Source organism: Ranitomeya variabilis, chromosome 4, assembly GCF_051348905.1.
Source record: "Ranitomeya variabilis isolate aRanVar5 chromosome 4, aRanVar5.hap1, whole genome shotgun sequence".
NCBI lineage: Eukaryota > Metazoa > Chordata > Amphibia > Anura > Dendrobatidae > Ranitomeya > Ranitomeya variabilis.
Window position 1 is genome coordinate 174,215,234 of NC_135235.1, and position 20,443 is coordinate 174,235,676.

The following is a 20,443-nucleotide window of genomic DNA, read 5'->3' on the forward strand; positions in this document are numbered from 1 at the left end:
TCCCATCAGCTGACACCAGTGACCGGAGGTAACCTTTATACCTCCGATCACAGCTGAGCGCTCATGCTGTCTTTTCACAGGGAACTACGGCTCTCTGACCGGCGGGGATGATTTCACCGCCGATCAGAAGGGTTGTATGCCGTGCTGTCTTGCACATTACAGTGCAGCAAACACTGGATGTTCGGGCTCCCCATTCAAGTGAATGGGGTACGTGTTCGCGTCCAGGTACTGTTCAAGTAGTCAAATTTTTTGTAACTGTTCGGCCGAACCTTCCGTACCCGAACATCCAGGTGTCCACCCATCTCTAGTGTCTACATGTGAGCCAGAAGCCGCATTTGCAATGTACGTTTGAGGCGTGTCACTCAGAACAACGCTTCATAGGCTCACATTGTAAAAGTCACTTCCAATGCACATAGAGTCCTGCAAGCTGGGAAAGATGGCAATCAGTGAGAATATTAATGCCTCCTACACTACAAGTTTTGCCAACAAAAAGCTTACTGGGAGTGCTTATTCAATAGTGTTGTCATTATTTCATGGCTTAACTTGGTACATTCATATCATAAGAATGATACATCTATTGACTAATTGCAATTGCAAGTGGCTTTTAAAAATTCAGTTTTATTTAAAAAAATGACAAAAATGAACATAAATGGGAAAATATGCTACACAGATATATGATAAAAATAAAATTAAAAGGCAGCACTATTTAAATATAAAATGAAAACTTAACACATTGTACAGGTTTCATCTGAGTACATATTTATTTGATAAATATAAGGTGGACACAACTAACTACATACAGTTTTGCAAGACTAAAAAGCACAATTACGTTAATTTTGAACATTTTCTGCCTTCACTGCTAGAGAGGGGAAGAGACACTTCTTCCCTCTGGCACTGAAGGGGATACAAATATGAATGATTAAATTGTACATACAATGTACAGACAAGATACAGTGGCCCTTTTGCATGTTTTATTATAGATTGTACCATTTATTTTCAATTTCCCCTTCTGATCAGAATATCAAAATTTGTACAAAGAATTTGGTTACAATCTTTTTATTTTTTTTACTGAATTTCCCTATAATCCACTATTTCTTTTTCACTGTGTGTGTGTTTTACGTCATGTAGCACCTTAAAGTACATAGGACTAAAGTGTGTCAGCTAAAATATTAGAGGTACATAACAAAAAAAAAAAAGTCATTTCTTTTCACAAAGGGTCAAAGTATTTCAGAGTGGAAACAAAGTGATTTCACACAAAATGCACCCTTCCCACCCTCCCCAAATATAGGATTATTTCCACACCATATGGAAACACACACATTTTTTTAAACATTTTTCTAACCACTTTTTTTGCAAAATAAAAAACAAACAAATGCACATTCCCAGGAAAATGAATGTGTCTGTGTTTTATGTCTCTACTGTTCATATACATTATTTACATAGGGTGTGTGAAGTCCTTTAATCCTGCTCAGACCCAAAAGGGCCAAGCATAAGCTGGCAATGCCTTCATCCCTTTCCCCCTCCTTAAAGTGAAGGGGTTAACCTTTTCCAGTTGAAAAATAAAGCATTTACATCTGACATTCTGTTTTAATGTATAATTTCTACTTGTACTGCTGCATATAACACAATTCTGCAAAAGTGTTTCATGCCTTGAAAAGATAAGCATTAAATGGGTTGTCTCGCGTTTCTGTCTTCAGGAGCGCACCGCTCCCCTACCTCCCTGTTTCCAGCTTGCCAGGGAGCAATGCAATCCTGAAGATTGACAGTTTGGGCTTAGCTGCTGGCCAGAACTGTGCGCTCTCTGGTGCATGTGAGATGTGCAGGGACACTTAAGGCTGGCTTCAGAGCAAGTTACATAGCAAACAGCATGCCAGTGCACACACCATGGCAATGAGCAGTACACTTCACAATGAAAAAGTTCTCTGCTCTGGAGAACGGACTGGATCTTTAATAACAGCTAAATGGCAAAGTGGCTCAATTTTACAAGCGCTTTGCCATTTTAGCAATTTAATAAGATTAGACAACCCCTTTAATGGCAATACATAATTATAAAATAAGAGAACAAATTTTAGAAAGTTTTTGTAACTGTTGGACAAATTGCAAGTAACTGAAATGAAAAGCAATGCTCCATCCTCACAATCCCATCATATTGTGGTAGGTACTTTCTAAAGTTTGCTTCTTTTTAGGTACAAGCAAATTCTACATTTTCACAAATGCAGGCGCCTTAATCGTAGTGTAACCCCTTCACTTTCACAGCAGCTGGAGACGTCCCTAGAGGAGAGGTATTAGCCGCAGGTACAGCTGTAAAATCAAGGTGAGAAGTGTGATGAAGAGAAGGGATGTGTCACAAGGACTTGGCATTATAAAAAAAAAACAAACTACATGAGAACAAACCATGTCACTAAGCAACACATATTTCTAAAATTTTTGAACATATTTACAATATTTTAATTGCATATGAACAGCATTGTGTGCTGCCATCTTACCTTACTAAGACACCGGAATTTGGAAAATGAAAAAAATAAAATAGAAAAAAATAAACATCAAACAAACTAAAAAAACACAAATACAAAGTGGAGATGTATTTTAAAAAGCCTACATTTCTACAAAACGAGAACAGGAAAATAATAAAATGTCAAGAATTTCAAACTGCTAGAAGGGAAACCAAAAAGGGAAATAATCACTTGCCCACCCACCTTTTTTTTTTTCTCCATTTTTTTGTTAAATAAAAAAAATTTACAAAATACAACTTTGGTGATAGAAAAAAGGAAAACAAATATTCAACAAAGTAGGATTGTTTGGTGTGTCAGTCACATCTGTACAAGCACAACACACGGGCAAAAAATTAAAATCAGTATATCATAAAAAGGACATAAGATGGCAAAGCTGGTACACTGAAAAGGAACGAGGAGGAAATTGCTTATAAAGAGGCAAGAAGAAAAGTCTTCCTTTAATAGGGTTGTCTGATGAAAACAAGTAATCACCTACAGTCAGGATAGGCAATATCTTATTCATTGATGGGGTCCGACAGCTGGAACTGGCATAGATTGGCAAAAAGAGGCACTTTTACCTCAATTACAATAGAATGGCAGGTTGCATGCTCGACTGCTGCTCCACATCTTATGGGGCTTCTGAGTGCTCTGCTTGGAGATGAGAATGAATGGAGCAGTGGATGAGCTTGCAACCTTTCACTCCATTTTTTTTATCAGAAATAAAAGTGTCACCTTGTGTGAATAAAAATTCCCCGTTCTGCTGATTAGTGCATTTCCAAGTGGTCGGACCCCACCTATCAGCAAGTATTAATTACTTATATAGCATCATCATATTCCACAGCTTTACAGACACTACCATCACTGTCCCCATTGGGGCTCACAATCTAAACTCCCTTTCAGTATGTCTCTGGAGAGTGGGAGGAAAGCGGAGAACCCAGAGGAAACTCACACACCACAGGGAGAACATAACAAACTCCTAGCAGATTTTGTCCTTGGTGGAGTTTAGACTCACGACCTCATCGCTGCAAAGCAACAGTGCTAACAACGATCATCAATAATCCTAGGTGATAATTATTTTCATTGGACAACCCCTTTAAGACTTCTTATGCTAAAGTAATCTGCTGGATCCCATTTTATTTATACAGTGGGTCAGCAAAGGAGAAAGCAGTGAAAAAGTGAACAAAGACAAAGTAAGTAACATTGATTGGCACACATGCACTTCTGTACAAATATAACAACAGTTTTACAGAAGCAAGCAGCATTAACACACCAGAAGCACAGAAACTGGGTCAGACTCATGCATTTAGACCCCTACCCCCACACGCCTAGAAGGTACCTTGACCACAAGATGTTTGGGAAAGAAGATTGCACAAATAACACACATTTTATGTGGTTTTATATTAAAATGATAATCACCAGGCAGATAAAAAGGCCAGTTATTGTGTAACAGTCTTCTTGGGTTAAGCAAAATGAATAAAAACAAAAACATAACCCTTAAGCTGCTTTATGAAACCAATATCAATGCCCCTTGTTGCAGCTTAAAACAAAAAAGGTCAAACAAAATAAAGTCACGAGAGACAGCCCAGCTCCTGGATAAAGTGTCAGCTGTTGCCCTGAAGCTTCCTTGTGGTTAGTCTCTGCATTTAGGAAACATCTGTCCAGGGACCTGGGAGTTTTTGTTATAAATGCTGCAATAAGAACTGGAGGAAATGTATACTGGCAACAAACCAAAGAAGCAGGAGACCCTCTTCCCTCGAAGAGGCTGTCTCCTCCATGACAGCACTTGTGTGGTGAGAGCAAGAGGTCTACCCTTAATGCTCACTGCTTAGGAACCTTGTGCTTTGTGTATGGGTGTGTGTTTGTTCCATCTTTCTCCCAATTTTGTGGTAAAGTTCTTCTTTGCCAGCTGGTGTGAGACTGGTGGTGGTGTGGGAATGAGGGGTAGCACTAGGCATCATAAGGTGTCACGTGTCTTGCATTTAATCTCCACCACCTCTTAAACTGCCTAGTGAGGACTTTGTCTTCAAAGTTTCCCATTTTTCAACCTCAGCATGGGAAAACCAGGAAGCACCACTTGAGAGATCTACAGACAGCCTTGAGCCGAATGTTGCCCTGTAGCAGCGTCACTAGTGCACTAGTCTTAGGCAAATACAGCTACAAGACTGCCGGGAAGGCATTCATAATGGATAATGGTTGGAGTTTCCAGAACTGTGCCTGCCCTGTGTGTCCTGACTGGCTGTATTATGGGCTGGGAATGGGGAAACAGCTACACTTTAGTTGTTCTCAAATAGTGAGAGAAGGTCATCGTTGCTGTTGTTTGGTAGATCTGGAGGATCCAGGTAGGAAAGAAGCTCGTCTGGGTTCGTAAGCTCTGGAAGCAGCTGCAGAAAGGAGAGAGAAGTCAAAAACTCCTTATACTACAGGTCACTGTTGCATTAATGTTATTTATGTCCCTGACAAGATATTTCCCATGACAATTTTTCTTTCTGTATATTTAAAATGCTGTGATCACCTTTACAATTTACACAAAAAAGATGACAAGTTTGAATTTTCAAAGCATTTTTTTTTCTGGCTTAATATCTACACAGAACTGACTCTGGACACCTGAGATCTAGAATGTGCCGTTTCCACTCCAAGAACCTTGAAATACACTTTCTACAGAAATGCAATAAAACAACGACCTCTGCTTTATACTTGTATCCTATCGACAAGCATACAGTAGAATTATTTTTAGATCAATGCAAGGTATTAAACACAGTTTAGCTACAAGATATGTCATATTTTTGGGACTATAAGACACACGTTGCCATAAGATACACCCCAGGTTTAGACAGCAGAAAATAGGTATAACATTTTTCCTATTAATTAAAACTTTCCGGGTGATGTCAAGTGGAGGAGTCATTATCAGGAATTTTAATGCACTAGTGTAAAATAGGGATGTAATAGATTTATTGTTAGTATTTATCTGCAGTGTCTATTATACACACAGCTCTGCTACATATGCAGATATAAATACACATAGCTCTGTTACAGATGCATAAATACATACACACAGCTCTGCTACATATGCACATATAGTCGATGCACTTAGCTCTGCCACATTGCACATTTACATACACAAGCTATACATTAACATGTTGCAGTTCCTTCCACGCATGTGACTGATCAAATTATCTGAAAGGTCCTTTCAGCCTTAATACAGGTCCTTGCAGCTTCGTCTCCTGTTCTGCAATGATCGCATTATCCCATAAATGAGTTAGGAGGAAAGGGAGCAATTCTCTCAATGATCAGGAGGGACGCTGAGTCAGCGTTTTCCGCCATCACAGGAAGCTGCCTACAATTTAGCAAGCGTTGTTCTTGCTTAAAAGTGCGTGTTATTGAAAAATACAATACAGGTACATTATACAAATGCCATTTTCATAGATAGTACTGTGCCCATGAATCTCATGTTATTTGTGTAGCACAAATATTCTCATTTAAAACAAACGTTCATTTTAGATTTGTTACATCTGTAATTAACTACAAAATCTCTAAAATAGCATTCACATGTCAACCTATGCAGTCACATTTAAATTATCATTGAACTTACATCCAGAGATGGCTCTGGCATATCTGGAGGTCCTTGACCACCCGGTTGACCTTCTAACACAGAGGAGGGGTTAAAGCCCATGTCCCCATGCGGATGGTTGGCAGCTTGTGGAGGGTGTCGAGGTTGAGGTGCTGGTCCACCGTGGTGTAAAGGCTGCCCAGGCTGACTTCCTGGGTGAGGTGGGTGTAAGCCCTGAGGCATGGATCCATGAGGCTGCTCAGAATTCCCTACATGAGGGATCTGAAAGACAATAAATATTAGGAAAAGTCAGTGTCAGATTTACAAAGAACATAACAGCGCTTTATTATTATTTATTATTATAGCGCCATTTATTCCATGGCGATTTACATGTGAGGAGGGGTATACATAATAAAAACAAGTACAATAATCTTAATCAATACAAGCTACGACTGGTACATGGGGAGAGAAGACCCTGCCCATGAGGGCTCACAATCTACAAGGGATGGGTGAGAATACAGTAGGCGAGGGTAGAGCTGGTTGTGCAGAACTTTGGTCTATCGGTGGTTACTGCAGGTTGTAGGCTTGTTGAAAGAGGTGGGTCTTCAGGTTCTTTCTGAAGGTTTCTGTGGTAGGCGAGAGTCTGATATGTTGTGGCAGTGAGGTCTAGAGTATGGGGGGATCCGCGGGAGAAATCTTGTATGCGATTGTGGGAAGAGGAGATAAGAGGGGAGTATAGAAGGAGATCTTGTGAGGATCGGAGGTTGCATGCAGGTAGGAACTGGGAGAAGAGGTCACAGATGTATGGAGGACACAGATTGCGGATGGCTTTGTTTGTCATGGATAGGGTTTTGAACTGGAGTCTCTGGGCAATTGGGAGCCAGTGTAGGGATTGACAGAGGGGAGAGGCCGGGGAACAGGTGGATTAGTTGGGCAGCAGAGTTTAGAATAGATTGGAGGGGTGCAAGAGTGTTAGAGGGGAGGCCACAGAGCAGGATGTTGCAGTAGTCAAGGCAGGAGATGATGCAGGCATGGACTAGGGTTTTTGCAGATTCTTGGTTTAGGAATGTACGGATGGGAAATATTTTTGAGTTCAGTTGAAGATTTTAGTATCACTTAAATCCTTAATTACTTTTGGATCACCCACAGACTATAATTGTCAGGGCAGTTCACACTGGCATTCTAAAATGTCAATGCAGAGTAAAGCTGCTTGTAGGAGATTGTGCAACTATGGGAGTAGGGAGATAGCTGTTAGGGTACTGTCACACAGTGGCACTTTGATCGCTACGAAGGTACGATCTGTGACGTTCCAGCGATATCCATACGATATCGCTGTGTCTGACACGCAGCAGCGATCAGGGACCCTGCTGAGAATCGTACGTCGTAGCAGATCGTTTGGAACTTTCTTTCGTCGCTGGATCTCCTGCTGTCATCGCTGGATCGTTGTGTGTGACGGCGATCCAGCGATACGTTCGCTTGTAACCAGGGTAAACATCGGGCCGCGCTTAGTAACCCGATGTTTACCCTGGTTACCAGCGTAAAAGTAAAAAAAAACAAAACCGTACATACTCACATTCCGGTGTCCGTCAGGTCCCTTGCCGTCTGCTTCCCGCTCTGACTGACTCCCGGCCGTAAGGCAGTACAGAGCACAGCGGTGACGTCACCGCTGTGATCTGCTTTCACTTTAAGGCGGCACTCAGTCAGAGCGGGAAGCAGACTGCAAGGGACCTGAAGGACACCGGAATGTGAGTATGTACGTTTTTTGTTTTTTTTTACTTTTACGCTGGTAACCAGGGTAAACATCGGGTTACTAAGCGCAGCCCTGCGCTTAGAAACCCAATGTTTACCCTGGTTACCCGGGGCCTTCGGCATCGTTGGTCGCTGGAGAGCGGTCTGTGTGACAGCTCCCCAGCGACCACACAACGACTTTCCAACGATCACGGCCAGGTCGTATCGCTGGTCGTGATCGTTGGAAAGTTGCAGAGTGTGACAGTACCCTTAGACTTTTCAAGACTCCCTGCTCAGAGGAGTCAACACTGGTTTATTACCATGTTTGGCATCATGTTTGTAACATATCCAACACTGAACCAGCACTTGTGTAAACAGATTAGGAAGCTTTCCTTCTCCAGACCCAGGAATCATGTGATCGCTGGGTGTAGGGAAAGAGGAAGAGCTGCTGATTCTTAAGAGACTCAGCCAGTTATGCCATGCAGGCACGATGCTGAATTTCCCCTGTAACTGGGGCTAATATACCACTCCCAGTTACAGGAGAAATTTGCAATGAAAATAATGTTTATTACAAAGTGCCCTCCAAAGATATTGTAAAACCTTACCGAGGGCACAGTGTGTGAGATAATTGAGAAAATAAACTAATAAAAAGCAAGAAAATAAATACAATTATAGGAAAAGACACTGCCTGCCAGGACTTGAACTGTTATGATCCGGTGACCTTGGAGCCGCATGAGACTTTCTCAGGAGTAGGTGGAACCTGTACTGACCGCAAACCCTAAACTGTCACCGCAACTACAAGTAGCCGAGGGGTGTACCTAACACATCCTAGACACCTCGACACAGCCGGAGGACTAAATACCCCTATAGATGGAAATAGGAATTCTATGTTGCCTAAGAGCAGAACCCCAAAGGATAGGTAGCCCCCCACAAATATTGACTGTGAGTATTAGAGGAAAGACACACGCAGGCAGAAATCAGGATTTAGCAAAAGAGGCCACGCTAGCTAAATAGGAAAGGATAGGACAGAATACTAAGCGGTCAGTATTAAAACCCTAAAAATATCCACAGCAGATAATACAAAAATTCCACCATCTAACTAAAGACATGGAATGTATATCTGCATCTCCTGAGAATCCAACTTGACTGAAATATCCAAACACAGTCTAAGCTGGACAAGAAAAAACATTGAATAGTACTGAATTGTAAGCACAAAGCATGTGTGCTGCAGAAACAAAACCAGACACTTATCTTAGCTGATTTGGCAGCAGGGCAGGAGGAACCAGACAGAGATGCAAAACCTCCAAGAACAATGGACAACTGGCAAGGGCTAATGAATCCTGCACACCTAAATATCCCAGTCAGAGCTGCAATCAGCAGGGACACCTGCCCAGGATTGCAACCCAGGGACAACTGCATTACTATCAACAACCACCGGAGGGAACCCAAGAGCAGAATTCACAACATTGAACATAGAAGCTCTTGTGCACCAGAAGGCAGCTCAATGCATAAAAACAATTTCTATGGAAAGAGGGATATCATAAAAAAGGAATGTAATATGACATAAAAAATTAGGCCACATGTATTGCACAAAAAAGCACAAAAATTATTTGAATGTCCGAACAAAAGAAAAATTTAGAGTGGTTAAAAGCTCATGTATGATAAAACCTGAAAAATGTGCATGGTCAGGAATGGGGAAAATGGCTCAGTCTGGAAAAGAACAATTGGCAATAAGATAACATGTAATAAGCTTATAACAAAGTTGCTGACATGTATTAAAAGTGCTATATACATCATCACCACTTACCGAGTCCTGCATGGAGTGGCTTAGAGGTTTGTCCAGCGAAGACAAACCGGTGGGCATGTCAGGTGGATGAGACAACTGGGGCCCATGAATAAAATCATTCATAGATGTCCCACCTTGTGCTCCATGTGGAAAGTCAAAGTTACCGTGACCTTGATAATTATTTCCTACAAATAAAGAACAAATCTACTTATGATGACAAAAAAAAATAATTCATCCTTTCAATATTCCTAAACTATATATAATTCAGCTATTAGTGCCATATTTTAGTTGTCCCTGTTTATCTGGAAATTCATAGCACACCTCTCTTCAGTTAGGTCCTGTGATCACATGGGGAGCCTCAGAATTACATGGCTTTATTTTCTCTGACAGGAGAAACCATCTCAGGCAGTATACAGTGGGTGCAGAAAGAATTCATACACCTTTACATTTCTCACTATTTGTTTCATTGCAGCCATTTGGTAAATTCAAAAAAGTTCATTTTTTTTCTCATTAATGTAGTAATTTTTGCAAATTTATTAAAAAAGAAAAACTGAAATATCACATGGTCATAAGAGTTCAGACCCTTCGCTCAGTATTGAGTAGAAGCACCTTTTGAGCTAGTACAGCCATGAGTCTTCTTGGGAATGATGCAACAAGTTTTTCACACCTGGATTTGGGGATCCTCTACCATTCTTCCTTGCAGATCCTCTCCAGTTCCATCAGGTTGGATGGTGAACGTTGGTGGAGAGCCGTCTTCAGGTCTCTCCAGAGATGCTCAATTGGGTTTAGGTCAGGGCTCTGGCTGGGCCAGTCAAGAATGATCACAGAGTTGTTCTGAAGCCATTCTTTTGTTATTTTGGCTGTGTGCTTAGGATCATTGTCTTGTTGGAAGATGAATCTTCGGCCAAGTCTGACGTCCAGAGCACTCTGAAAGAGGTTTTCATCCAGGATATCTCTGTACTGGGCCGCATTCATGTTTCCTTCAATGGCAACCAGTTGTACTGTCCCTGCAGCTGAAACCCCCCCATAGCATGGTGCTGCCACCACCATGTTTCACTGTTGGGATTGTATTGAGTAGGTGATGAGCAGTGCCTGTTTTTTTCCACACATACTGCTTAGAATTATCACCAAAAAGGTCTATCATCATCTCATCAGACCAGAGAATCTTATTTTTCATAGTCTGAGAGTCCTTCATGTATTTTTTTAGCAAACTCTATGCGGGCTTTCATATGTCTTGCACTGAGGAGAGGCTTCCGATGGGCCACTCTGCAATAAAGGCCCGACTGGTGGAGGGATACAGTGGTAGTTGACTTTGTGGAACTTTCTCCCAACTCCCTACTGCATCTCTGGAGCTCAGCCACAGTGATCTTGGGGTTCTTCTTTACCTCTCTCACTAAGGCTCTTCTCCCACGATTGCTCAGTTTGGCTGGACGGCCAGGTCTAGGAAGACTTCTGGTGGTCCCAAACTTCTTCCATTTAAGGATTATGGAGGCCATTGTGCTCTTAGGAACCTTGAGTACTGCAGAAATTATGTTGTAACTTTGGACAGATCTGTGCCATGCCACAATTCTGTCTCTGAGCTCATTGGCCAGTTACTTTGACCTCATGATTCTCATTTGGTCTGACATGCAAGGTGAGCTGTGAGGTCTTATATAGTAACATAGTTATTAAGGTTGAAGGAAGACTTTAAGTCCATCTAGTTCAACCCATAGCCTAACCTAACATGCCCTAACATGTTGATCCAGAGGAAGGCAAAAAAAAACCCAGTGGCAAAGAGTAAGCTTCACACTGGGAAAAAAAAATTCCTTCCCGACTCCACATACGGCAATCAGACTAGTTCCCTGGATCAACGCCCTATCAAGGAATCTAGTGTATATACCCTGTAACATTATACTTTTCCAGAAAGGTATCCAGTCCCCTCTTAAATTATAGTAATGAATCACTCATTACAACATCATACGGCAGAGAGTTCCATATTCTCACTGCTCTTACAGTAAAGAATCAGCGTCTGTTATTATGCTTAAACCTTCTTTCCTCCAGACGTAGACAGGTGTGTGCCTTTCCAAATCAAGTCCTATCAGTTTAAACATAGCTGGACTCCAATGAAGGAGTAGAACCATCTCAAGGAAGATCACAAGGAAATGGACAGCATGTGACTTAAATATGAGTGTCTGAGCAAAGGGTCTGAATACTTATGACCATGTGATATTTCAGTTTTTCCCTTTTATTAAATTTGCCAAAATTTCTACATTTCTGTTTTTCTCAGTCAAGATGGGGTGCAGAGTGTACATTAATGTGAAAAAAATGAACTTTTGTGAATTTACCAAAGGGCTGCAATGAAACAGAGTGAAAAATTTAAAGGGGTTTGAATGCTTTCCGAACCCACTGTAAGTTACTGTATGATGCAATTGCATTTACTGTACCATTTAAGTTTTCAACTGGGGTAGTCAGAAGCTCTTATCACAGATAATGATTATAGCTTCACAGTGCCTGTCATACAATTATAATGTAGGGGAATACATTTCAGCCTTCCTAACTGTAAACTGAAAATCAACTAAACATATTAGAAGAATATAGAGGAGAGGTTAATCACAGTATCAGCCTTACAGATAGAGATTGTAGTGGCTCTAGTTGCTCATGTTATGCTGTTTGGATGTGTCATAGGATTTACGAGCAGTATAGCAGAGCATAGAAAAATAACCTGTAGGATCAAAGCTAGGAATCATGTAGGCTAAACAGAAATAATAAGAAACCTGAAGTACTTGAAGGTAAAGGTACCATCACACTAAGCGACGCTGCAGCGATACAGACAACGATGCTGATCGCTGCAGCGTCGCTGTTTGGTCGCTGGAGAGCTGTCACACAGACCGCTCTCCAGCGACCAACGATGCCGAGGTCCCCGGGTAACCAGGGTAAACATCGGGTTACTAAGCGCACGGCCGCGCTTAGTAACCCGATGTTTACCCTGGTTACCAGCGTAAAAAGTAAAAAAAAACAAACAGTACATACTTACATTCGCGTCCCCCGGCGTCCGCTTCCTGCACTGACTGAGCGCCGGCCCTAACAGCAGAGCGGTGACGTCACCGCTTTGCTGTACTTTCACTTTACGGCGCTCAGTCAGTGTGGGAAGCGGACGCCGGGGGACGCGAAGGTGAGTATGTAGTTTGGTTTTTTTACATTTTACACTGGTAACCAGGGTAAACATCGGGTTACTAAGCGCGGCCCTGCGCTTAGTAACCCGATGTTTACCCTGGTTACCAGTGTAAAACATCGCTGGTATCATTGCTTTTGGTGTCAAACACGACGATACACGCCGGTCTGACGACCAAATAAAGTTCTGAACTTTGTTCAACGACCAGCGATATCACAGCAGGATCCTGATCGCTGCTGCGTGTCAAACACAACTATATCGCTATCCAGGACGCTGCAACGTCACGGATCGCTAGCGATATCGTTTAGTGTGACGGTACCTTAAGTTTACTGTGTATAAGGAAAATGCAGAGTGTGACAGAGGGTGGGGTGAAGTGGGGAGACCTCTATAGCAGAAAAAAACCTTTAGCAATTATCATTTTAACTATCAATAAAATTTGTCAGCATGTGTATAAAATCTCCTTTAATAAGTATTTTACAAAGGACCAGTCACCAGTAGCCATTTTTTGCTCTTATTTTATTCATACTGCTTCCTTGAATATTGTGTTTCTTTTTTTTTTTTTTTTTTTTTAAATCCACTATGAGGTATGTTTTTTTTTATTTTTTGCTAATTTAAATGGTCTTTTACAAGGAGGCGTTGCTCACAATCTGAAGACATGCCCCAAGGAATCCTGTGAGCCACATGTCTCCTTGATATTGACCATACAAAAATGTGGTAGATTAAAAAAAACTACTTGGGAGCAGCAGGAATAAAATAAGAACAACAAACCTGGTGACAGGTCCTCTAATTATATTATGACGGTAGTCTTCAGTATCATTTGCCGTTTAAGATTTCATCTTGCATTTTTTTTGTATTCAAGTATAATTCTCATTCACTAGTCACTTACTTTTTATGTAAATTTTACGTATCATTTACTTCTTTGCATATTCTTTTCAATAAGGCCTTGCCGGTCTCTGCTTCTGCTTATTACAATTTGATTGGTTGTCGTTCAATTTGCATCTATTTATCATTTCATATAGTACATTGAGGCCAGGTACCATATTTCTTTTTTCTGTGTGACTCTATATGTCTTTTGATTAACTTTTCGTACGTTTTTAATATTTTGCTACAATGTACATTAATAAAATATGTAAAACATTCTGCTCTTATCCATATTTATTCTTTCTATTGAGGTTTTGAGTTTTTGCACTGACCTGTTACTAACAAGAACTTTTTGTGTGTATAAAATTAAGTGAAGGTTACCTTGTCCAACATATTCACTTGTGTTACCACCACCTGGTGGAGGCGGTAGTGATGGATAGGGCGAAGGTCCAGGCCCTAATGCAGCAATCATTTCCATTACATTGGGCATGATCATCTGACTGGGACTCATAGTTTTAAACCTCTTCGAGGGCATTCCATCTGGATCATCCTTGATGTGAATCTCTGACTTAATAGGTACCGGCCTCCAGCTGCAGGTAGGGTCTATAGTTACTTCTTCAAATTCAGAGCTAAAGAAAAACATAAAGAGGAAGTTAGAGTGACCTGAACGAAGCATTTTAGGTACATCCACCATGACTTGGGAATTGTTTCTTGAAGACAATTACTGTATTCATGTCCCATTGCTTAAAATAACAGATCTGATAATTCAATTTCCGAATTTGGAACTACAGGAGTTAAAGTAGTGACCATGAGAGCAGCAGTTTTAGGCTTTCTAGACTTCCTATCTGCAATCACTTGGTTTTACCCAGTCTAAAATGTTACAATGTTATATTACTGCATGTAAGATTGTCTTGGTCTGCACATTGTCACATCCATTTAAGTATACGCTTTATTCTATATCCTGTGATAAGCTTTTCGACATGAAGAAACATGGGAAGAGATTTCAGAAGTATAGTTTTTCAATATCAATACAAATTATAAACTGTCCAGGCAGTATTCAGCTTATGGTGTACTTACTTCTGTATTGCATTCAAGATTCCCCACATGTACTGATCTACTTCAAGGCCTTCTAAAAGAGCTGTTTTACTGTAAGACAGACAAGAAATGAAAGGTTTTAGGGAGCAGAGAATAGAAATGTTCCATCAACTAAGCAACAATATAGATACAAAGTTGTATTGGGCATGAAACAAAACCCACTTCTACGGTGGTCAGGCTCTATCAGGGCTCCGTTCTCCTCTGTGAGAACAGAAAAGCCAGCTCTAAGACACGCCGGACACCAGATCTTTCTTATTTCTGTCATAGTGTTAAGCATTTTTCGGCTAATTTGTCTAGTATTTTTGTGAACAGAGCCTATCCTACATTTGGTGTGCAAAGTTGAGATACATACTTTATATTCCTTCTTCCAAAAAAAAAAAAAAAAAAAGCTTAGCTGTATGAAACAAAATACTTCTCCAACTGTATGTCAACTCCAGCTACCTATGGCTGCCAATGACCTACCTTACCTATTATGACTGTATTTTACTAGATTGTGGCCCGATTCTAACGCATCAGGTATTCTAGAATATGTATGTAGTATCTTTATGAAGATTTAAGAATAATGCAATGAATACACAGGATTCGGCCGGCCGGGCGCGACCAATCAGCGAAGCGGGGTTCAAATCCCGCGCCAATTCACGGCCGGACTGCGCCTGTCGCTGATTGGTCGCGCCCGGCGGGGCGCGAGCAATCAGTGAAGCCAGGGCCGGCTCCAGGTTTTTGAGGGCCCCGGGCGAAAGAGTCTCTGTGGGCCCCCCCTTAACACATACCACGATTCATGATACAGATACAGCAGAGAAATATAGCACAGCCACGAAGCATATAACACAGCCCACGTAGTATATAACACAGTCCACGTAGCATATAGCACAGCCACGTAGCATATAACACAGATCACGAAGTATATAACACAGCCCATGCAGCATATAGCACAGCCACGTAGCATATAACACAGCCACGTAGTATGTAACACAGCCATGTAGCATATAACACAGCCACGTAGTATATAACACAGCCACGTAGTATATAACACAGCCACGTAGTATATAACACAGCCACGTAGTATATTACACAGCCCACGCAGCATATAACACAGCCCACGTAGTATATAGCACAGTCACGTAGCATATAACACAGCCCACGTAGTATATAACAGCCCACGTAGCATATAGCACAGCCACATAGCATATAGCACAGCCAGAGTATATAACACAGCCACGTAGTATAACACAGCCACGTAGTATATAGTACAGCCACATAGTATATAGCACAGCCACGTAGCATATAACAGCCCACGTAGTATATAACACAGCCCACGAAGTATATAGCACAGCCATGTAGTATATAGTACAGCCACGTAGCATATAACACAGCCCACGTAGTATATTGCACAGCCACGTAGTATATTGCACAGCCCACGTAGCATATAACACAGCCCACGTAGTATATAGCACAGCCACGTAGTATATAGCACAGCCACGTAGTATATAGCACAGCCACGTAGTACATAACAGCCCACGGTGCATATAACAGCCCACGTAGTATATAACACAGCCCACGTAGTATATAACACAGTCCACGTAGAATATAACACAGCCACATAGTATATAGCAGTGTGGGCACCATATCCCTGTTAAAAAAAGAATTAAAATAAAAAAGTTATATACTCACCTTCCGGTGGCCCCCGGATCCAGCCCAGGCCTTTAGCGATGCTCCCTCCAGGTCCATTCCCAGTGATGCTTTGCGGCAATAACCCGTGATGATGTAGCGGTCTCGCGAGACTGCTACATCATCTGGGGTCATTACCGCAAAGCATTACTGGGACCGGAGCATCGCAAGGAGTGGGAAAAGCTGCCGGGGACACCGAAAGGTGAGAATATCATAATTTTTTTTTTTTATTATTATTTTTAACATTATATCTTTTTACTATTGATGCTGCATAGGCAGTATCAATAGTAAAAAGTGAAGCGGTGTTTAAATCCCGCCCCAATATCGCTGGTTGGTTGCGGCCGGCCGGGCGCGACCAATCAGCGATGCGGGATTTTCGTTACACGGCCGGCCGGGCGCGACCAATCAGCGATGCGGGATTTTCGTTACAAACAGACGGAAGTGGACATTAGACAATTATATATATATATATATATATATATATATATATATATACACATAGGCCTGCTCCTCTTGTATACATTTGGATACACTAAATGATCCAAATAGTCAGTGTTATCTTAAATCTTAGTGCCCAAAATGGACTAGTATCCTTTCTATCAGCATACTTACTTGCATACGGGACACCGCCATGTCCCTCGTTCGCAGTTCAGTTGAAGATAGGATTCAAGGTCGAAGCACTGCAAGCAGAGTGAGGGCTCAGTTAATATCTGGAGCAAGCTGAAGGCTATGTGAGTAGAAACCGATCACTAAACAGACTAACCTGGACATGTTTGCAGTCATGTCCCCTGGCAGGCAGCTGGATCCGCCTAAACGTAATTGGGCATTTCAAAGAAACTTTGATTGCCGTCTGTTCTACTCCATCCTCACCGTTCAGAGCTGCATTCCCAGATGTCGCTGCTACACTGCTGAAATTTCTCTTTACTGCACAAGTGAGCACAAGCCATGTATTACTAAAAGTGTGCAATAAAAGGCCGATGCTTCCCACCATGGAAGCCCAGTTTGATACAGATAATATAGATCCTGATAATATAATGTAACACAAGGTGTTAATAACTTACTTTTTGTGATACAGTGTTCAGCTGGGAGCAACCTCTTCTTCAACAAACCTTGCAATACTGAACGCACTGAAGGCCGATGGACTAACTGCAGTACAAACAAGTGGGACTGTAGATGAAGAAAAATAAAGTCAGTATGCACAAGGTTGGCGACAAGCTCAAGAAGTAACGCTGCAATAAACAGAGGGGTAACACTGCAGCATTACTACAGAATTTTAAAATACATGTAATATCATAAGTGTTATGGTAAATATTTATACTTTGCTTTGATTTTTGTTTTGGACAATTAAATCTACCTATATATCTTTGCTAATTCGGTATTTTAGTATTAGCTTTATAAGTGTTATTCATAAAAGCAATAACGCAGGGTGTTCTCTCTGATATAGAGGTGTCTGTGATTAACATTTCTTTGTCTCCTAAAGCAGTGATTTTCAACCAGTGTTCCACGGCACACTAGTGTGCCGCGACACATGGTCGGGTGTGCCGCGGGGAAAGTTCCCCAAACTATGGTGCCCCCTTTGTTTTGTTCCCTGGCAATGCGCAGCGATGCGCAGTCACGGAATAACACATGCGCGAGCTTTGAACGCTCGCATGACGTCACCGAGGCCGGCGCATCATCCTGAGAGCGGAGAGACTCTCGCATTTGCCCGCCGCCAAGGTAATGCCCGCCAATAATGCTGTGTATAATCATTAAGTCAGCAACAGCTCATTAACCCCTTCCCGACCTTTGACGCCACGTAGGCGTCATGAAAGTCGGTGCCAATCCGACCCATGACGCCTATGTGGCGTCATGGAATGATCGCGTCCCTGCAGATCGGGTGAAAGGGTTAACTCCAATTTCACCCGATCTGCAGGGACAGGGGGAGTGGTACTTCACCCAAGGGGGGTGGCTTCACCCCCTCGTGGCTACGATCGCTCTGATTGGCTGTTGAAAGTGAAACTGCCAATCAGAGCGATTTGTAATATTTCACCTAAAAAACTGGTGAAATATTACAATCCAGCCATGGCCGATGCTGCAATATCATCGGCCATGGCTGGAAGCACTTATGTACCCCCCCCCCCACCACCACCGATCTCCTCTCCGGTCCTCCGACCGGTGCTCCGCTCCCCTCCGTCGTCCTGTCCGCTCCCCCGTCCTCCTGCCCGCTCCCCCCGTGCTCCGATGCCAGCCCCCCGTCCTCCGATCCACCCCCCATGCTCAGATCCCCCCCCCTCATACTTACCGGGCCTCCCGGTGTCCGTCCGTCTCCTCCATGGGCGCCGCCATCTTCCAAAATGGCGGGCGCATGCGCAGTGCGCCCGCCGAATCTGCCGGCTGGCAGATTCGTTCCAGGTATATTTTGATCACTGAGATGTAACCTATCACAGTGATCAAAATAAAAAAAATAGTAAATGACCCCCCCCTTATCACCCCCATAGGTAGGGACAATAATAAAAAAAAATTTTTTTTTTCTTTTTCCACTAGGGTTAGGGTTAGAACTAGGGTTAGGGGTAGGGTTAGGGCATGTGCACAAAAAAAAACTAAAAACAGGGAGAGACTGAGAACTGTTGAGGAAGAGCTTCGTGTGTGTCTTTCCACCATTCCTGCCAGGATATCCCTTTTGTGTTTATCGAAACAGGCCCAGGTTTCACACTGAGTGAGTATAAATACATTTAGAATCTATATTATTAACTATATGTAGAATATGTACTGTTTTAGTGTCATTTTGTGCCATTTTCGTTGGTGGTGTGCCCCGGGATTTTTTAAGTATAAAAAGTGTGCCGCGGCTCAAAAAAGGTTGAAAATCACTGTCCTAAAGTATAGTAAGATGGGTAGAACTGGCTAGAAAGGAATTTTGACAAAATATATAATTTATAATTTTGTTTTTCCCAACTTAAATAAATTCTGTCTTAGGTAATGTAATGTAAAAAGCCATTCCCACTTTTCTTATCTCTGTGTTTGTAATAAAGACTTGTGACTGAGCTTCTGCGATCAGACAAGCCGATACACCAAGAGACCATGCTTATGTGCTCTTGTCTCACATCGACTCCCTGATTTCATCAAACTGGCAAACGTGTGAAACCTTTTGAGTTTCTCCTAAAACTTTCCATACAGGTTTCCACTACATAAGCCAATTGCCTTTTAATCTTCCCCTTTTTCACCATGTCCACTACGTTCTTTTTGCTGAACCTGATTTCAATGTTGTATGAAAGAAAAATTGTTTCATGGTTCCACAAGCAAATGAGCAGAGGTTGCATGATATTCATCAATACAGGGCTTTTCCATAAGGGCATTCTGTAATGTGTACATCACAGTAAATAGCAGCTAACACACTTTATGGCTGCTACGTGGCAGGCAGGGCAATGGAGCTGGGATTCAGAAGCCTGCCTCAGTATAAGAGATCTGCTACAAAGGAGACCTGTGCAAATATACTCCTGTTGCAAATTAAGGGTACTGTCACACAGTGGCACTTTGGTCGCTACGACGGTACGATCCGTGACGTTCCAGCAATATCCATACGATATCGCTGTGTCTGACACGCAGCAGCGATCAGGGACCCTGCTGAGAATCGTACGTCGTAGCAGATCGTTTGGAACTTTCTTTCGTCGCTGGATCTCCCGCTGTCATCGCTGGATCGTTGTGTGTGACACCGATCCAACGATGCGTTCGCTTGTAACCAGGGTAAACATCGGGTTACTAAGCGCAGGGCCGCGCTTAGTAACCCGATGTTTACCGTGGTTACCAGCGTAAAAGTAAAAAAAAACAAACCGTACATACTCACATTCCCGTGTCCTTCAGGTCCCTTGCAGTCTGCTTCCCGCTCTGACTGACTGCCGGCCGGAGCAGAGCACAGCGGTGATGTCACCGCTGCGCTCTGCTTTCACTTTACGGCGGCACTCAGTCAGAGCGGGAAGCAGACGGCTAGGGACCTGAAGGACACCGGAATGTGAGTATGTACGTTTTTTTTTTTTTTTACTTTTACGCTGGTAACCAGGGTAAACATCGGGTTACTAAGCGCGGCCCTGCGCTTAGTAACCCGATGTTTACCCTGGTTACCCGGGACCTCGGCATCGTTG

The 20,443-nt window shown here is 42.3% G+C and overlaps 1 protein-coding gene across 9 annotated transcripts in view; it reads right to left on the reverse strand.

The window, feature by feature from the left end:
* Nucleotides 1-742: 742 nt before the first annotated feature.
* The window catches only part of ZMIZ1 (zinc finger MIZ-type containing 1), a 626,177-nt gene continuing 606,476 nt past the window's right edge, over nt 743-20,443 (reverse strand). For all 9 annotated transcript variants that reach the window (XM_077259396.1, XM_077259401.1, XM_077259397.1 and 6 more), the window contains 8 exons: nt 17,390-17,495; nt 17,092-17,252; nt 16,941-17,008; nt 14,643-14,711; nt 13,947-14,194; nt 9,575-9,738; nt 6,082-6,321; nt 743-4,873 (listed from right to left, as the gene is read on the reverse strand). In XM_077259396.1, the coding sequence (XP_077115511.1) occupies nt 4,766-4,873; nt 6,082-6,321; nt 9,575-9,738; nt 13,947-14,194; nt 14,643-14,711; nt 16,941-17,008; nt 17,092-17,252; nt 17,390-17,495 (1,164 nt within the window). In that variant the 3' untranslated portion in view covers nt 743-4,765. The remainder of the gene's footprint in view (nt 4,874-6,081; nt 6,322-9,574; nt 9,739-13,946; nt 14,195-14,642; nt 14,712-16,940; nt 17,009-17,091; nt 17,253-17,389; nt 17,496-20,443) is intronic.